The following is an 18,824-nucleotide window of genomic DNA, read 5'->3' as shown; positions in this document are numbered from 1 at the left end:
ATCAATCTGGCATTTTATTGCATCGCTGCGCAACCTCTTCTGGGCTCTAGCTGCCAAAATCTGTAACTCTGTGGACGAAGTCCTGAATCCACGACCGATCTTAAACTGCAAAAGCTGAGTTAATTAGATGGTAATCTAAAAAAAAATGTGGATGCAATCTTTTATCATGTGCAGTGAAATTTGCACCTTGGCATGTTAGTTGAGCCTCACTGGTCCAATCATTTGGATTGTCTCTTGTGTCTCCTCACCTTTGTAGAAGGCACTAGTAGCATGCAAGACATTCTTGGTAGTAGTTGGTACCTTCCATTTGTTGAAGATTTCCAAACACTGCAAATTATGGCACCAGTGATACTTCTTCATGTGGAATCAATCAGTTCGCATTGGATTTACTGGAGTATGCAGAGCTTGGGTTGGTCCCAAGCATTATAATTTGGAGCTTAGTTTGTTTAGGCAGGACAGCATCAAGCAGCAATGTCTTGATTGAAATCTTTGAGCTCATCTGCCTTCTCTGAATCACTTTGTTTAATTTTCCCTTTGAGGTACAATCTCATCACGTTCCTTCCTTCCCAGTGAGATGATCTGCAACATGTGAAATCTCAGAACAACACACAGTTCTCTATAAAGCAATCAAGCAAATTGTCATGCAGCACATGTACAACAGGGGGAGAACATGCACAAACAAAAGAAACCTGCACCACCGAAAACTGTTAGCTCACACGAGAAAGGTGTGCGTTTTTTTTTTTTTTTTTGCTCGCACTCGTCTTGTAAGCACTCTGGCTGCATGTTCAGAACAGGGAGCAGCATGTTGGCTCATGGATTTTACCCCAAACAGATGCGGCCGGTGAAATAAACCAGCCTTCAGATCTGTGTCCTGCGCCATGGAATCTGAAAGTCTGAAAATGGTTAAGCACTGGAATCTCACTTGGGTTCCAGCTGCTGTGCAGGAGCATCTTCTGACAGGGAAGGCTTAAGTCCAGGTCAAGCTTGTACCAATAGTCCAAGCCCTGGTTATCACTCTTGGTCACACATGTGAATGAATCAACCCAGTTCTTCTGGTTAAACTCCTATGTATCAAAAAGACTTCATTTTTAACTCACCTTATACAAATCGATATAAAACCATAAAGAATATAATGCTCTCGCTTCTTCAAATCCCAATGTATTTATTCCCTACTTTTTCAAACTTCAATATATTTGTCCTCCATTTTACCAAACTTCAACATAATAATTGCTCAAGAAATAAAGTATTTTAGGGATAAATGGAGAAAGCTAAAAATTAAGTCTTTTTGAAATAAAGATAATATATACTTGCTCTATCTCACAATATAAGCATTTCTAGAGTTGGAGCACAAGTATTGGTAAATTAGGTATAAATTATTAGAGGTACTTAATTGGCTTATAAGTTAGTTTACGAGTCAGCCACGTATACCCTAATTGGAGGGAGTTTGTAATTGGTTAAGAGAATGCAGATGGAAAATAAATGAAGAATGATTATGATTGTTTAAGTGAGTGGGTAGATAAAAATAACTACATTTTTTAAAAAAAATGGTAAGAACAGTTTTATTTTAGTATGGATGGAGTATCAACCTAGGAGAAGATAGCCTGCTAGCCAGCTAGACATGGAAAAAGGTAGTACTGGTAGTATTCAGTTGTATTAATTTCTCCTTTTTCAGATTATAAGAAGTTTTGATTTTTTTGTAAGTCAAGTTTGATGAAATTTATATAAAAACTGCAGCAACATTTTTAACACAATAATTATACTAAAAATATATTCAATTATGAAAACTATCTTGGGGTTATAGATTTGGTGTGTTTTCATTAAACTTGAAGAAGTTTAACTTACAATCAAATCGAAACGTCTTTATTCAGCAGGTAGCAAGCTAGCAGGCTCTGTTTCTATCAAAATTTGGTTTCTCATCAGCTTCCCATTGAGCACCTGGCATGCAGGTATATCATGCTCATTGAATTGAATCGAATACTCTGACAAATGCCATCCGCTGCACCACTGAGACCAACACTGTCTAAGAGTCATAGAGCACCTGCTGCTGCATATGACAAATGCAATTTGCTAGCCCCGTCACCTCAGGATCCAGGTCACACCAGTCATCACCTCATCGAGTGCAGAACTGCAGATTTCACTGGTGCATTTTAGGGCAGACTGCAGGTACAGCTATCAAGTCCAAAATTGCTCGATTGGCACAAGAGCAAAGCAAACATGTTAGTAAGCCCTAAGAAGAAAAATCTGAAGCTTAACTGCTTAAACAGTTGAACTTAAACATAATAAGGAGGATGGCTTGATTAACGGGATAAGCAGCTTCATGAAAACTTTCTTGTCCTACTGATAACCAGTAGAAGAACCTCAGAACCTAATCTTGTCGTAAACTCATAACCACATCAATATTTATTTTTTGACCCATCCTTATTTTTCTTGGAAGGTGATATGGCCAGTTTCAGGAGTCAAGACCAAATGCCATAAAAAAACTTAAAAATATTTGAATTGTTTTTTGCCGGGTCGGCCAAAGTAGCTCGATCAGAATTGAATTAAGAGTAGGGAATGTACAGTAGTTACAAAAGATCGACAGTATGCTGTCGAGTTAAATATTTGAATTGCCGAATCCATCTTTGAAAGAACTGGGTATCCCAGAGTGTTATGATGTTTGGCTGCCGCATTTCCAGCTGACACAGTGCTCTATTGTTATTTTGACAATTGGCTACCATATTCCCCCACGGGTAACCACTGAAAACTTTACATGCACATGCACTGCAGTCTGTAAAGACAGACCCTAAGGAAGAGAAAGAGATTGACTTTTAGTCTTGAAACATGTCTCAGCAAGTTGCTATAATCGGCAGACCACTGGCGTTTGTGTGCCAGGTTCTTCTGTCTTTAGTGGCAACCATATCATGCTGTCCCTGAATCCTGCCTTCAGATACTGGGTATCCGGATGCCTGAACAACTTATACTCTTATAATCCCATTGCATTATCTTCATTTTTTACTTCTATCTGTAGAAATCCATTGCCTCGTACAGTCGTACTCCTACACGACGACTTACGAAGAAAACGTTCGATACTTGATCACTTGCCATTGCACCTTGTAGTTCATTCACCTGGAAAAAGAAAAAAAAACTTTCAGAAGATATCCGGTTAACAATCTTATCAGGCTTTAGTGTCCCATGAAAAAGTGGTCAGCTATAACTTAATACAAAGAACTTAGACAGTCTGCAACTTTTAGTAACAATCAGCTATAATTTGTATTATTCACCAACACCATTTACCTGATGAACTAGGATGGTTTGAACTTTAGTGTCAATCAACTCTAACTTGTATTATCCACCAACACAGCATTTACCTGATGAACAAGAAGTTGCAACTTTAGTGTCAATCAGCTCTGAATTATATCATCCACTAACACAGAATTTACCTAGTGTATGACACAAGGTCACAAGGTCAGCTAACCTGCATTATCCACCAAAACTGCGTTTACCTGATGAACTGACAGTCTGCTATAGTGATTATTTATTTATGTCGAACTCGAAAACATATCTCCAGGTTTAGCCATGGCTGAAGGACCAACAAAGCTAATAACATCACTAGGACCTTATTTGTGGACAACAGATATGCCCCCCAGGCCCCAGGCTTTCCAGATTTGATATGCAGGGAAAATCTGGCACAAAAGATTGCCAAGGAATAGATGGAATCAGCATAAAGACAAAACCTCTTTCTTGATGGACGAGCTTCACGTGCCATTATTGATATCCTGCAATCAACAACGATCAATGACCACGGTATGAATCAGTATCTGTATCTATGGCTGTAAGATTTGCTTGGGAGAAATACAAGGGTTAATACATGGAATTCTCAACAGTTCAACAGCACAAAACATTCAATTACAGAAAATTGATGACACAGGTAGTAATCTAATCAAAATTCTACAGATGTTACAATTTACTACTAACTTGAATATATAATATATAAATGACACAAGTCTGATCTCAAAAGTAAGTGACAAGAGATATTTTTTTCGACACTTGTAGCAAAAATTATTAGGTGGGCCCTGGTAAACAAGAGCAAAATTTGACACCCATATAAAAAAGATTGTTATCAAGTAATCTCTAGCTAACTATAGTCAAATGAACAGAAAAACCTTGTATTGTACTAAGTTGAATTTTAACATCTGTGCTTACTGTAACTTCACTAATATAGCAGACCCTGCTAAGTATTTAGTAGTGATGAAAAATAATAATTGTGCAGGAGTAGTTTTGGTGGGTAAAACAACATAGAACCTTAAAATTGAAAGTAAAAGTAAATTTTCACGAGCTTGTAAGACAGATAAGATGTCATACGCACAATTAACATATAAATACATGAAGTGGATTACCTTCGTATACAAGTTGCCTAAGTATGAATGTAATTTTCCTTGGGCCTCAGCTCGTGAACATAAAAGATCATAAATAGTCTATTTAAATAAACCCCATTTTACTTGCTCATTTTCTGAACAACATGCAAAACACCATCAGCAATGAGCACCAAGATGGCGACATATTGTATTTTATTTTGAAATAACTCCACAGGGTAAAATAATACCAGAATAATGCACATCTATTCATAAATCAGTACAAGTAATACAACGTGGAGAACTCATACTTGATATATCTGAGTTCAAAAATACAAACAGTTTGCAACAGACACAATGCAAATATAAAACATGTCATCTTCCTTCAAAACTCCAAGCATCCTAGTGACAGCCAGTGACCTCACTTACCAGTCAAAGCAATATGGCAAGAAATACCTAAGCTGTTTATTTCACTACTCCAATATCCATATTGACTCATAAGTGAGATTGAAACCTTGTAACAAAAGGATTGCAAAGTCCTCTCATACATAACAATAGAAAGAAATGGACATGTGCAAAGTGGTTTGAACTCAAGAACTCTTTATTCCTCGAACTATAATCATCACTCTTGTCTATTCATCAGAATAAATCCCAATTAGGGACTTTGTTTTGTATGAATAAAAAGAGGGACTTGTATAACCCATCATCATGGAAAGAACGAATAAACAGAACAATGATAGAAAAGACGGAAGAACCCATCTTCCTCTAGAAGTACAAGCACCTAGGGAGAAACTCCTAGCACATTGCAAGCAGTTTCTCCCAAGTCTCATCTTACTTAAAGTCTACCCACTAAGCCCATAAGGCCAGGGCTGCCATGGCCATGGCCCCAAGAAACAGAGTTATATATGAGCCCACTTGAAGCCTTGGGTTGCAGCTCATCTTCCGGCTAAGAAAATCAGCAGCAATAAGATCCACTAATGCCATATAGATCAGTATACCGGCCGACATTGAGTCCAGAATTCCCTCCACCACCAAAGCCCTGGGGCTGTTGGGATTGTAAAACGATGCAATCGCTGCCCCCACACTGATCCCAGCAGGTGTTGTGATAGCAAAGAAGAAAGCCATCAGGAAAGCAGAGAAGTTCTTTAACTCAGCCTGCACTCATTTAATCACGGACAATAGACACCACATCACAATCATATTACATCCTTAGCATGGAAATGTCAACCACAAAGCATAAAGAGAACAGGTATTAACCTCAGAAATGCAGCCTCCCAACGCGAAACCCTCGAAGAACTGGTGGAATGAGAGGGCAGCAACAAGAGGTTTGATGGTACACGGGCTCTCAGAGACGCCCAACGATAGCCCGATGATGACCGAGTGAGAAACGATTCCCATCTCCAGAATCTTGATGATCATTGATAACACAACAAATCATTCCTCGGCATATATTAGATTTACAACATGTACAGAAGATATCGTACTTCATATCAATTGCAATTGCCAGCCTTTTCTCTGTAGATCTATAGCTGTGGTCATATAATATTTGTCTAATAAGCAGAAATGTGCTGAATTGGCGCACGTAATATTTAGTTAACTCAGCCGCAAGCATCTACAGTAATCAGTGATGTACCTCCTTCAGGAGAAAAAGTTTTATCCGCGGTAATCATGTGTTCAACTCTTCATATCATGATGGAAAATTGGCAGTGTGCGAACCTGCGAGACGACCACATGGCGAGCGGACGGGCCCTCCTCGTGGCCGTGGCCGTGGCCGTGGCCATGGCCATGCGCGTGGCCATCATGCACAGCTCCCCCATCGCACACGCCGTGGCCGTGCGCATGGCTGTGCCGGTGCGCGGCCGCATGCGCGTGAATCCCGACGATGTGCATGGCGTCCCGCTTGTCGCCTCCTCCTCCTCCTCCGTCCCTTCCTTCGCCGTCCCCGGCCGTGGCCATGGTTCCCGACAGCGCACCGTCCTCGAGCAGCGCCGCCGCCGCCTCTTGGGCGGTTGCGGCGGCCGCGGCCTCGGCCTTCTCGCGGTGCTTTCGCTCGTAGAAGTGGGTGCCGACGAAGTCGACGACGAGGGTGGCGAGCGCGGCGAGCATGGCGACGAACCCCGGGAACGGGAAGCGCCGCCAGGGGGATGCCGGGAGGCACGGGTTGGAGAGCGCGTGCTCCGCGTCGTGCAGCATGTGCACGAACCCCGTGGCGAGGATCACCCCCGCCGCGAACGCCTTGGCGAGCACGAACAGCCCACCGGACGACGCGCTCCCGCCCCCACCACCGCCCCGCCGCCTACTGCCGACGAGCGGGATAGCGACCCCAGCCGCGCCCGCGATGAGGATGGCCGCGACGGCCACCATCTTGAGCCGCAGGGCCGCCGGCTCGTCGCGGCACTCCTCGTCGCCGCCCGCCGCCGCGTCGCAGCTCGACGCCGGTACCGACGCTGCCACGCCATCATCCAAGGGTTTAGCCGACAAAAATCCAAAAAAAAAAGAAAAAATCCCCACCGATCGAGCCCTCAGCCCTACCTGCAATCTGGCGGAGGTAGACGACGTACCACGAATCCGTCACCATTTCCTGCGGATTACAGCAACACACGAGGAGAGATGATCAAAACACCAGCAACCAAAACCAAAACAACAAACCACACACACATGACGACATAACCAAAACCCTTCCATAAACAAACATGCAAAAGTTGCAAACCACACCACCCCCAACGCTCGCTGCAACAAGAGGAGAAGCAGAAAAAGCAGCCGCAGACGCAGCCTCATCGCCCTCACCTCGAAGAACGCCATTCCCGCCAACGTGTTGGATGGACGGATGGATGGATAGAATAGAGTAGAAAATTCCAACAATTCGCCGATCACCACCACCACCACCACCCCATCCAAACGAGCTCCCGCCCCGCCCGAGACGATGCGATGCGAGCGGCCCTCGCGTCACCGCTCGCCGCCCGCCGCCGCGCGCGCGTATATAGCCCTAGCTAGGCTGCCACGCGCGAGGAAGAGGAAGCGGACACATCGATCGGGAGGAGGGGTGGGGCCCGCGGTCAGAGGAGGATGTCGCCATGGGCGTACGGCCGCGCGGCGCTCAGCCATGGCTGCGCGGCGGCGGGGCCCACGAGGCAGCGGCTCCGGGCGGTTGGGGGGATTCAATTGGCTGATGCCTCCGTTGCGTCGGGGATCAGGTGGGGCCCGCGGTGGCCGTGTCGACACTATGGCGCGACCGAGCTGTGGACCCCATGCCCAGGGAGAGCGCGGGGGGACGTTGTTGCAATAGTACTACTACTGTACGACATCCAGCTTCATATAATATCATTTTTGTTTGTCTTCCAATGAATTTATTTATAATTAATTATTATATTTAAGCATGTGAAGTGAATGAATAAATAAGTTGATAATAGATCTAGTAGGATAGATAAGTACTTACATCCGTTTACATCCGTTTCACAGTGTAATATGTTTGATTTTTTTAGTTGCAACGTTCAATCATTCTTCTTATTTAAAAAATTTGTATAAATATAAAAAATAACAAGTCGTGCTTAAAGTTCTTTTGATAATAAAGTAAGTCACATGCAAAATAGATGATATTTCCATAATTTTTTAAATAAGAGAAATGATCAAATATATTTATATTATAAAACGGAGGGAGTAATAGATTTAGTAGGGATAGTTGTAATTGTATTTGATAAAGTTGAATGAAAATAAAATTATTTTAGTACAGAGATAATAGATTTGTTATCTTATTAGATTTGTTTAGTAGATCTATATATATTTTTTATACCCGACTTTATAATATATAGCATCTATATAAATATATAAATATAGAGGACTAGAACATCTCATAATTTGGAATAGAAATAATAACCATTTGCATGATTGCATCGCCAGGAGACATTGGAGTAATTTGCATTGCACGTGCCTCCAGCGGTCGATCTGCATCTGCTTGTCTTGGGGAATATTTGGGGCTTCTTTGCGACAGTTTTGATTTAGGACAAAATTGTCAAACAAGGATTTGAATGGTAATATTCTAAGTACGCGTATGTTTTTGGGTTGTTTGGCGTTTGCTAGGTAGGGTGTGGTAACTCAAAATTATGTCCTCAATACTTAAATTTAGAGTTAATTTTAGTATTTTATTATCGTAGTTTATTTTTTAATATTGGTTTTAGATCACTAAAAATATATATTATATAAAAGTTTTACTCATAAATTATTTTTTAAGTATTAATAAATGATTTTGCTTATGCTTATTAGGAGCAAAACGATGAGGCTGGGTGTATGTGTACCCCTGGTTCCAAAACGTAACAACCCAATCCAGTATACATTAGATACCTGCCAGTACTCTCCATTCTAAGATTATTTAAGCCCCGTATATGCATTTATTGATCACTTTATACAATGCATATAAATTTAGGAAGATATATAAATTTAGAAACAATCAGAATATTTTATAACTGAAAGAGAGGTAATACATTATATATATGGTACTAGGTTGAAAAATCTTAGTAGAGAGTACACCATGTCTTGTTCTTACGCATATATTTATATATAATTTGGATATTCCGTTGCTAATGCATGAGTACCTTGCTAGTTAATTATATATATAAAGAAACAAATTTATAGTGAAATACTCTAGCAAGGGCGTATATAATAGAGTTTGACCAATATTTAAACATGCACGCACTTTAAACTCACGGCAACCCAACCCTCAGAAATTACCATTCTACTCGATTTTATGACTTCATCACGTCCGGTTTTCGATTTCTGGCACTGCAGCGTATGACGTACTCATAGGTGATGAAGACATTCACCCCTAGCGTGCTAAAATTTAAATTTTCAACTATGAAGCTAGAGTTAATTTTGAATATTTTTTATCATAGTTTAATTTTTTAATTACTAAGAACACGTATATAAAACATTTATTTATAATTTTTTTCACAAACACTACTAATTGATATTTGAATTTAATGCTACTTATCTCTCATTATGCTTGATATTGTATAGAAAACATGTATGGTTTTTTTTTCATTTAATCATTTGTTACATCATATTATATCTTATATGACAACTCATTTAATTATATAGATATCATCCTAATCATTGCATTGTGAATCCTAGTAAGATGCATGGAGTACTTGCCTTTGATACTATTTTATACTCTCTATGTTTCAAAATAAGTTTTTTTAATATAATGTTCGACTCCGTTATTAAAAAATAGATGATAAAATATGAATAATAATTTACACGTGACTATTTTTTAAACTTTTTAATAGTTTTTAAAATAAAATGGATGGTCAATAAACTAGAAAACAAAGTTTTTTTGAACAGGGAGAGTATAAAACATTATGATGACTCGTCACTCTCGATGGATAGGGCACCTCCGGGGCTCCGGGTTTTGTATTTTCAGTATGAGGTCCATCTGGTCTAGGGACCTTTCTCGCTCCTATTTAAAAAGGAGCAACAGGTATCGAACCAATTCCTTATTCATCTAATCATACGTCCTAGCTTTTTGGCTTTTCACTTGTGCTTATAGCTAATATTTAGATTTTTAACCTTAAATTTTAAATTAATTTTAGAGCTTTTACCAAAGTTTATTTTCTAACCCTAATTTTTAGATAGCTAAAAATACATATATAAATTTTTTATTCATAAATTTTTTTACAAATATAACATTAAAAAACCAAACAATCAACCCCACAAACTGCATAGCCTCTTTGCAATTCTCGTTACCGTACAAAGTAAATATTAACTTCGTTTCATATTACTCCTCTGTTCCAAAATATATGGCGCAACTGCTTTTCATATTACTCCTCTGTTCCAAAATATATGGCGCAACTGCTTTACTCCTATGTTTCAAAATATAAGGCGCGCATTAATTACATATCTACATGCATTGGTAAATAATAAACTAAATAAAAAATAGATATCATGTATTAGCTAGTTTATACCAAGTAAATATATGATTAAGTGTTTTTTGTTCTTTGTATAAAATATGATTGTGCCTTATATTTTGGAACGGAGCAAGTATATGACTTTCTGATCCTCACCACGTTTATATGGATGAACCTAAATAGGAACGGACATGGTCGATTCAATAATTTCGAGGGCACTAGACGAACTCGGCACCATAGAAAATTTTGACTAAATTTTTTTTATTGGTAATTTATATTTTATAATTATTTGTCCTCTAAAATAACACAAATAAATATCACTAACATGATAAACCAAGTATAAACTCTTAAGAGTTAACTTGCAATATAGTATTGATTCTAAATTTTTATAAATAATGTTAACACTAATTGAAAATAAAATAAAGAAAATGAATGAAAAATGAACCGAATCAAAAAAATAATTGATGATTAATTCTTTTTATCTGTACTTTTAAGTATTTAAAAGAAAATGCTATAATCTATAGTAAGAACACCTTAAGATCAACTCTAAAAATAAGTTTTAAAATTTAAATTTTGGATACGGGCAAACAAGCTAACAAGTAAATGACAGAGCTACTAACCATTATGATCATCTTTTAGTTTCGTAGGTTGATTAATCATAAGAATAGCTAAGAAATATGAGTTTGGCTGCTCTCGTTCCATCATCGGTTTTGCAAAACACTCCCGTTTAATCTTCTCAGTTCCCTTGACAAATCCTAAAAATACTCTCTTATCTGTTTCCCCCACCTTCGAGCCAATCCTGACGTACGTGAGCACTGTTTATACATAATTTTCCTCCCTACCATTACCATATGGAGCAGGTGCTTAATTTCTTTTTCATGGTCGAAACTCAAAAAAAAAAAAATGGAGGCAAGGGCCTCTAGTTTTGCCATGGCAGTTTTCTTTTGTCTCCTTCACTAAACCAAAAACCTCAGTACTCCACAATTTCTTTCTTTTTTGTGACGCAAGGAAGTTTTTTCCTCGATCCGTTTGCGCTTTAAGCCTAGGTATTCAATCGCTTCCCAGGCATCCTCCACCATTATTCCCCATAATCATCATGTTTTCACCACATTTCTTCATATTGGAAACCTCTTCTTTGCCTTATCGATCTGAGCATCTGACAATAATAAACTCTTTTGTGTAAACTAATCTGGATTTCTATTTCTTGGTCCATGTAATTCGCCTGGGAATGTCTTAGCAGGAAGAACAATAAGCTCAGACAAAGGAACTGAATGGTCTATGCAGAGAGCGATGGTGAAATAACATATAGGCATTTCCTCGAGGGAAATGTAAATTTGAGCAGCATTTTCATAGTAGATTCAAATCTAGTGGAGCAAAGAACTTCCCTCCCACCCACCAGCCTGTTTGCAGATTTTGCGCAAGGAAATTCACGAGTACCTTCAAGCCCCATTTAAATTAGGCACTAGGAAGAAATAATACTGGTAATAAGATACTACAATTACTACTACAGATATTAATAACGAATAATTACAGCAGAGAGCCACAAAAAATTTAAGCAAAATTGCAGATATACATATATTGTCAGCTATCTAGAGAGGTTCTTCCAACTGAAAAGAGCTATACTTTTTACATGGCTGGCTTTGGAACTACTCGGGGAAATGCCACCAATCACAACCCCAATATTTCTTACACGAACGGAGAAAAAAAAATCCAATATGATCAGAAAATTAAGAGGGAAAAAAAGAGAGAGAATTTCGCTGTATAGCTGGGAGAAGCCAAAAACCGCTGCCTCGCACGAGAAAAGTAAGGTGAAAACTACTGTCGATATGCCGGTCAGATGACTCAGATGTCCTACGATACAGTATGGATAGTTAAGGATGGGGCCTTTTTATGCAACTTCCCCCTGATGTGCTTGATCTTCGCATCGACCCTCGCAGTGAAACCGATCTTTGTCCGCTGCCGAGCCTTCGACCGCTCCCTCTTCCACATTGTTTGGTCTTCGACATCTTTCTTCAGGTACTTGATCTCTTGAATCACATGGTGATCAAGTGGATTGCATGATCTCTGGTAGGATATGTGAATCAGGTAGGGGATGTTGCAAGCAGCAGTCACCAGAAGTGTTGCTGCCCAGTACAAGGGAGCAGGCCCAAGAACTTCCAATAGAATCTGGTAATTGTCACGGGATCTCAACGCTGAGCCATAGACAATTATGAACAGGTACCAAGTTCCTACGCTGCCCCAAACAAAGAGGTGTTGAATCCAGGTGAAATGGCTCATTGTCAGAGCAATTTGCATGTTAACAGCACAGATGATGCAGGTGAACATAGTAGTTCCCACTGCAGCCATGTCCGCAGTCTGTCCTCCAGAACGGATCGCCTGATCATAGAATATACAGATGTTGAGGAAGAAGATGGCCAGAGATGAGTAAAGGCCATTCGCCATCCATCCTAAAATCCGGTACCAATCAAAGAAAAGGTTATTTGGTCCTTGCTGATATAATGCTGGGAACTGCACAATGCAAAATTATGCCATGTTAGTGGATGACGTAAGGCGTAGTACCACCGATGGACATCCAGATAGCCCTGACCAGGTCCTAATGTGTGAAGGACCTGATGAAGGATTATGTGGTACCACCAGGATCAGAAAGTAAAAAGGAACAAATATTTACTGGCAGAAATGAAAGCTACCCATAGTTTAGCTTAGATAAGATTTACTTTATTACAATTGGCATCACCTAACCATTTTAGTATGGATCATATTGGTGTGCATTTGCATTTGGTTGAAATTTTGACAGAATTGTTTTGGAATAAATACAATAGTAAACAAGTACTATCATGTAAACGAAAATGAAACGAACTGAATATACTACCGTGAATATATAATCTTCTGTCTTTTAAAACTTAATAACTCTATTAATTACATACTTGTATTTTCGTCTATTTTCATAAGGAAACTAAGGACGAAAATTTGTGGTTTGCACTGACACATTTATTGGTGACTCAGTTGGAGAATTTTTAGTCAAATTCCCAGCATAACATTGGCAGCACAGATAATCTAAGACACATTTGTTAACGGTTGTTCAGTATTTATGATACTATTATGCAGTTCTTTCTACAAGAACTTTTGCTAGTTGCATATTTCAAACACATCATATTTTACAACCATAGATATTAAGGTACAACAAACTGACATAGACTTGTGCCTTCTATTTTGGACAATTGAATAACTGAACCAGATAATCCAACTATGACACCATTTTATTAAGTGCAGAATGAAGCAAAGTTGAAAGAAACAAGGTTTGATAAACCGTCTCATAAGCCATATATGATATATTCAAAATAAGTTGGCGATTCTATAACAAACCTGTAAGCAGATTTCAGATGAAACATCCTGCTCAAATACTCCAAGTGAGATAACAGGCAGTGAGGTAAGAACAACATTGAAGAGCAGCATAAACCAATCATCATAAACTGATTGACCAGAAAATCCAGCAAATGCCTCAAAGTAAAATATAGTAAGTCCAAAAGCAATATTCTTGTAGAAGAAGTAGCAGATCTGCAGTTGATAAAACAAGACATGGTAGTCAGTACACTAAACTCCAACTTTAATACAAATATAATCCAATAGGATGTTAAAAAAATGAAACAGTACCATTTGCGCAATTCTCTTATAGCACCAATGGCCATGGACAACAAGTAATCTCTCAAGGAACCGGAATTGAGATATAGAAAAATCACTAGCCATCACAGCCTAGCAAATAAAAGAAGCCATTGTCAGTAAAATCTAACTGGTATGACATATCCTTACTGCTATCTCAAAGAAGCACCACACTAGGATATGTAGAGGACCATAGCAATTTGGATGACAAACCTGCATGCCCTCTACCCCACTTATACCAACTCCTATATCAGCTTCTTGAATCATGCCTACATCGTTTGCACCATCACCTATTGCTAACGTAGTTTTTCCAATACCTTCTTTGACCAGTCGGGTCACCTGCAAAATGAATGCAAACATACTTAGCTTTGGCTTATAGAAAATCCAGATCACAGACTTAGATGAAATTACCAGTGCTTTCTGCTTCGGAGACACACGACAACATATGACAGAAGCACACTCTATTGCAAGATTCAGGAACATATGCTTCATGTCATCTTCCAAAGCAAATGTAAGAGCTTTTCCATCAATAACTAGAGCAAATGCTGCATCAGGATCCTTCTCTAGCTTGACCATTTGTGAACCATTGGCAATTTGCAACATGAGACTCTCCTTTGCAGCCTGATCAGTTGTTAAAGATGAAAGCAAACCCTAAAATAAAGAAAATTACTGTGTACTAGAGAAAAAATGCATACAAAGGTACCTTGTTTGCATCCTGGGCTACTTGGTCACCAGTGGCTATTGATAAACATATCTGTCTCATGCCTTGCCTCAATAAACTGCATGCGTATCTGCAAAGAAGATATGTACAAAACATTCAGAATAAACATATTATCATCCTTTAGAGATAAAAAGAGAGCATAAATGCAGTATCTGGATTTACAGATGGTATCATTGAGAACAAATCTTTTTTGGTCTGGAAAGGCTCCACCATGCAAGAACTTACCCAATGTTAATTGCAGTTTCCATCTTATCACCTGTCAGAACCCAGATCTTGAGACCTGCTTGTGCCAAACGATCTATGCACTGAGGAACCTGATAGAATGTGAGACATATCATGAAATAAGTCAAAAATGTTACTTGCATGACAGCAAGACCAAATAACATATCTTTCCCATTCTCGACACAAAAAATAAGACATCAAATCCCACCCCTTTTTGCAGTTTGTCCTCTACTGCAGTTGCACCAACAAGGATCAGGTCTTTTTCAATCAAATCTGAGACTCGCTCAAGTTGCAATTCTCTGTCAGGTCCAATAGTGGTCTTTGCTTTAAGAAATTCAGCATTCCAAGAGGAATATTCTGATTCATCGAGCACTCTGTATGATAGAGCCAGTGTCCGCAAGCCTGCCTCACCATAATCATTGAGATGCTTGCTCGTATCAGGTTCAAACACCCTTCCATTTTTCGCCAGTCTTTCAAATATGATACTGCAAAGTTGGGAAAAAAGAACAATGAAAGATAATCAAGCCAAAGCATAAATAACCAAGCATGTTATACAAGCAAGTTATTAACTATGCAAGTTCATCTTCAGCAACACTTTGTAAGTTACTATTTTGAGCTCCTGAATATCAAGATGAAGCACAAGTACCTATGCATGTTGACACCTAACATTAAGACACGAGCAACAGCAAAGAAAATATTTGGTACAAAATCGTACCTATCTGCTCCTTTGCAAAAAAGAAGAATTTGCCCATCTTCATCCTTCAGAATTACTGACATTCGTTTTCTTTTGCTGTTGAATTCCAATAGATTGAGGACCTTGAACTCCCTGAAAATCCGATCAAAGGACTAAGGAAAAAACATAGAGAATAGGACCAGTTAACAATATATGCAACAAGAAATGCTAATAGGCAACCTCTCGATTGGGCCATTAGAAGAGGCAAATTTCTCCCTGACAAAGACACTTGATTGTGTTCTCTTGAAAAATTCAAATCCGAATTCTCTGGCTGCCACAAGGAAAGCCCCCTCATCAGGTGATTCTGCTTCATACGTAAGAGTGCCAGTTGCCTCATTGACCTCGGGAATTGCAGTGTGACAAAGAGCAAGTATTCTGAAGAACAGAAGAACCATAGAAGAATTTGGCTCCTTAGTCCAGTTCCCTTCCATAAGACGGTCATCCTCAAAACTAAAACCTTTTATTGAGGACTTTCGGGTCTTTCCAACACTGAAGGTTACTCCTTCCACTAGCTGTATTTCATCCTCATTATTCTCCCACACGTCTTGTACATGAATATCTTGGTCATCATCGCCTGACGCCATCTGTTTTGCAGCTGCGATTTCAACTTCACTTGAACCCACGCCATATGAAACCCCAGCAATCGAACATTTCAAGAAATCCATCTGATTACAGGTCAAAGTGCCAGTCTTATCTGACAAAATTGTATGAACCTGGCCAAGCTCCTCATTCAAGTTTGACGTCCGCGCCTGAGCAGTATTGCCAGTATCCTCATCAAACATATGAATGTCCTGATTTATGAAATGTGCTTGCAATACCTTCACAAGTTCAATTGAGACATACAGCGAGATAGGAATCAAATACCCATAAAGAATGAGTGCTGTAATGAGATGGAATATCCCAGAAAGAGCAGGACGCGTTGGATCATCCAATTTATTGGACTTCTCTGGCTGCAAGTACCACCAGTTGGGCAAATCATACTTGATCCTCACTGCAAATCCTATCGAACTGATAAGTGATATCAGAACCAATACAGTAAACAAAATATATATGATAAAATCCATCTTCTTTTCGATTGTGCTCCTCTTGGATGGCGACTCAGTTGAGTTCTGCATCACCTTGCTGTCATGGCCAGTAAAAACGACCACTCCATAGATAAAGGATGTATTCCTCAGCTTCGAGTCCCTCAGAAGTATCTGAAACGGATCAATGGCATATATCTGCCTCTCATACTCAAGGTTACCAATGAAGGTGTACAAGCTTGGGTTTGGGTCCTCACACCTTATCACTCCACCGAAATCCTTAAATGACTCATCCTCTTCCAATGGCAGTGTAACCTCAAGTGACCTCTTTACCTTGAGGTTCGTCTCACCGTCAAGGTTCATAGTCTCAACATAGCAAATGCCATCCTCATAACTCGAGGACAACAGTAGTAGATCAGCAGGGAAGAACTGGTCCTTCTCAACCTTGACCACATCACCGACAGCAAGGTCCTCCCAGTGGCGGTACTCGAATTCACCGTCGCCCTTGTGGACGAAAACCTTGCGGTTGTTCACTTTCATGTCCTGCATGAATCGCCGCCAGTCCTCCACCCCTTCCTTGAGCATACTGAGGCCAACGACAAAGGCCAGCGGCGCGATCATGCTGACGGCGGAGAAGGGGCACACCGGGGTGAGCGAGAGGATGGCGGTGAGGAGGAAGTAGAGGTTGGCGACGCGGCGGAACTGCTCGAAGATGGCCTTGGGGAGGAAGGTGAGGACGTTGTACTTGGTGGTGGAGATGTAGTTGGTCGGGTACTTGAACGGCTTGCGGCGGTGCACGGCGGAGTCGTTGCAGTGGACGACGCGCGTGAACCCCGGGCCGCCCACGGCGCTGCCGCCGACGGCGGAGGGCCCCGCGGCCTCGGCGGTGGCCGAGGAGCGGAAGCAGTTGAAGGTGTAGAGCTTGCTCCATCGCAGGCGGTCGCGCCGCCGCCCGCCGGTACGGCCCATACCTCGACGCCCGGGCCTCCGATTCCGGCTAGGCGTAGCCCGGCATTGGCGCCTCGCCCCGGTCAAATCTTCGCCGGATTTGACGGGATCCCCACGGCGTGCGACTCGAATTCGACCTACCTGGGGAATGGGGAATCAGATTGTGATCTCGCGAGCTCAAAAATTTCAAAACAAGCAACCCCCCACAATAGATGGAGACATCTCGTCCCAATTTTTTCTTAAAAAAAATCCTCAAATATCCAAATCTCCCAATCCGCGAGACAATACCACGCCTAAATTGCACCCGCATTCCGCGCGAACCGTAATCACCTCCCAAATTCGCAAACGGAAGAGAACCCAAAAAAAACAAAAATGAGCACCATCAACAACCCCAAAACAGCTAAAAAAAAAAAAGAACCCCGCAAACGCGCGGAGAACCAAAACGCCAGAAGAAACCCGGAGAGAACCGAGCAACACCAGAGGCAGCAGCATCAGCAATCTCATCCTCCAGCCGAGGCGAGGAGAGGAGGAGGAGGAGGGGGAGTTCAGGGGGTGCGTGGCCGACCTGGGAAGGCGAGCCCGGCGGGTGGAGGCGGCCGTCCGATCCCTCCTCGGGACGCGCGACGCGACGCGCGCGCGGTGGCCGGCGACGCGGGCGTGGGGTCCGGGGCGGGAGGCGAGCTGGAGATTGGGGGGCGGAGCGAGAAGGGAGGAGGGAGGGAGGAGGAGAGGGAAGGAGGTGGGGAGCTACGCACCCAAACAGACAAGACTAAGTAAATTAAATTATAGTATTATATTAAATTAATTGAGTTTTGGGTTATCGATTTTTTTAATTAACTCCGCCACTTAGCGAGGTCGTGTTTATATTTAGGGGCATTGTAAATTTGCTATTGATTTAGCCTAAAGTGCAGGATGCCACTATGATATTTTTACAATTTTTCAGAACTAACTTTATAATAACAATATAAACCAAGAGGGTGTTTAGTTGGGAAAATGAAAATTTTTGGGTATCACACCAGATGTCTGACCGAATATCGGAAGGAGTTTTCGGACACGAATGAAAAAACAAATTTTACGGCTCATATAGAAACTGCGAGACAAAATCTTTTAAGCTTAAGTAATCCGTTATTAGCGTATGTGGGTTACTGTAGCACTTGTGGCTAATCATCATCTAATTGGGCTTAAAAGATTTATCTCACGATTTTTCACGCAACTGTACGATTAGTTCTTCGTTTCATCTATATTTAATGTTCTATTTAGATGTCAAAGATTCGATGTGATATTTTTGAGCGA

The 18,824-nt window shown here is 40.7% G+C and overlaps 2 protein-coding genes across 4 annotated transcripts; both read right to left on the bottom strand.

The window, feature by feature from the left end:
- Positions 1-2,660: 2,660 nt before the first annotated feature.
- Positions 2,661-7,490, bottom strand: LOC102718373 (zinc transporter 10-like). Of its 3 annotated transcripts, none has more exons than XM_040525343.1 (8): positions 7,119-7,490; positions 6,864-6,912; positions 6,048-6,778; positions 5,589-5,738; positions 4,377-5,486; positions 3,420-3,755; positions 3,274-3,347; positions 2,661-3,105 (listed from the first exon to the last, which is right to left on the bottom strand). In XM_040525343.1, exons 1-5 carry the CDS (start codon positions 7,131-7,133, stop codon positions 5,181-5,183), a joined length of 1,251 nt encoding a protein of 416 aa, XP_040381277.1. In that variant the 5' UTR covers positions 7,134-7,490; the 3' UTR covers positions 2,661-3,105; positions 3,274-3,347; positions 3,420-3,755; positions 4,377-5,180. The 3 variants fall into 3 exon arrangements, with proteins under 3 accessions (XP_040381277.1, XP_040381276.1, XP_040381275.1); XM_040525342.1 differs by having other exon boundaries at positions 3,455-3,755; XM_040525341.1 differs by having other exon boundaries at positions 3,274-3,755.
- Positions 7,491-11,677: 4,187 nt separating this feature from the next.
- LOC102718093 (probable phospholipid-transporting ATPase 4) lies at positions 11,678-18,219 on the bottom strand. The gene is made up of 11 exons (XM_040524999.1): positions 18,097-18,219; positions 15,742-17,672; positions 15,544-15,654; positions 15,037-15,313; positions 14,832-14,920; positions 14,589-14,676; positions 14,297-14,506; positions 14,099-14,224; positions 13,880-13,978; positions 13,592-13,783; positions 11,678-12,736 (listed from the first exon to the last, which is right to left on the bottom strand). The coding sequence occupies exons 2-11, from the start codon at positions 17,550-17,552 to the stop codon at positions 12,080-12,082; spliced, it is 3,660 nt and encodes a 1,219-aa protein (XP_040380933.1). The 5' UTR covers positions 17,553-17,672; positions 18,097-18,219; the 3' UTR covers positions 11,678-12,079.
- Between the last annotated feature and the right edge of the window lie 605 nt (positions 18,220-18,824).

Source organism: Oryza brachyantha, chromosome 6, assembly GCF_000231095.2.
Source record: "Oryza brachyantha chromosome 6, ObraRS2, whole genome shotgun sequence".
Lineage (NCBI taxonomy): Eukaryota > Viridiplantae > Streptophyta > Magnoliopsida > Poales > Poaceae > Oryza > Oryza brachyantha.
This window is presented reverse-complemented; position numbering and strand designations above follow the sequence as displayed.

Bases quoted from the DNA above. Each gene is read 5' to 3' on its own strand.
- LOC102718373 (XM_040525341.1), bottom strand. The intron at 5,739-6,047 runs GTTCGCACACTG...ATGATCATCAAG, and splicing joins GCCATGTGGTCGTCTCGCAG to ATTCTGGAGATGGGAATCGT. The intron at 5,487-5,588 runs GTTAATACCTGT...AAATGAGTGCAG, and splicing joins TGGGAGGCTGCATTTCTGAG to GCTGAGTTAAAGAACTTCTC.
- LOC102718093 (XM_040524999.1), bottom strand. From the start codon at position 17,552: ATGGGCCGTACCGGCGGGCGGCGGCGCGACCGCCTGCGATGGAGCAAG. The intron at 14,921-15,036 runs GTGGGATTTGAT...ACATTCTATCAG, and splicing joins AGGACAAACTGCAAAAAGGG to GTTCCTCAGTGCATAGATCG. The intron at 14,507-14,588 runs GTACCTTTGTAT...ACAACTGATCAG, and splicing joins TAGCCCAGGATGCAAACAAG to GCTGCAAAGGAGAGTCTCAT.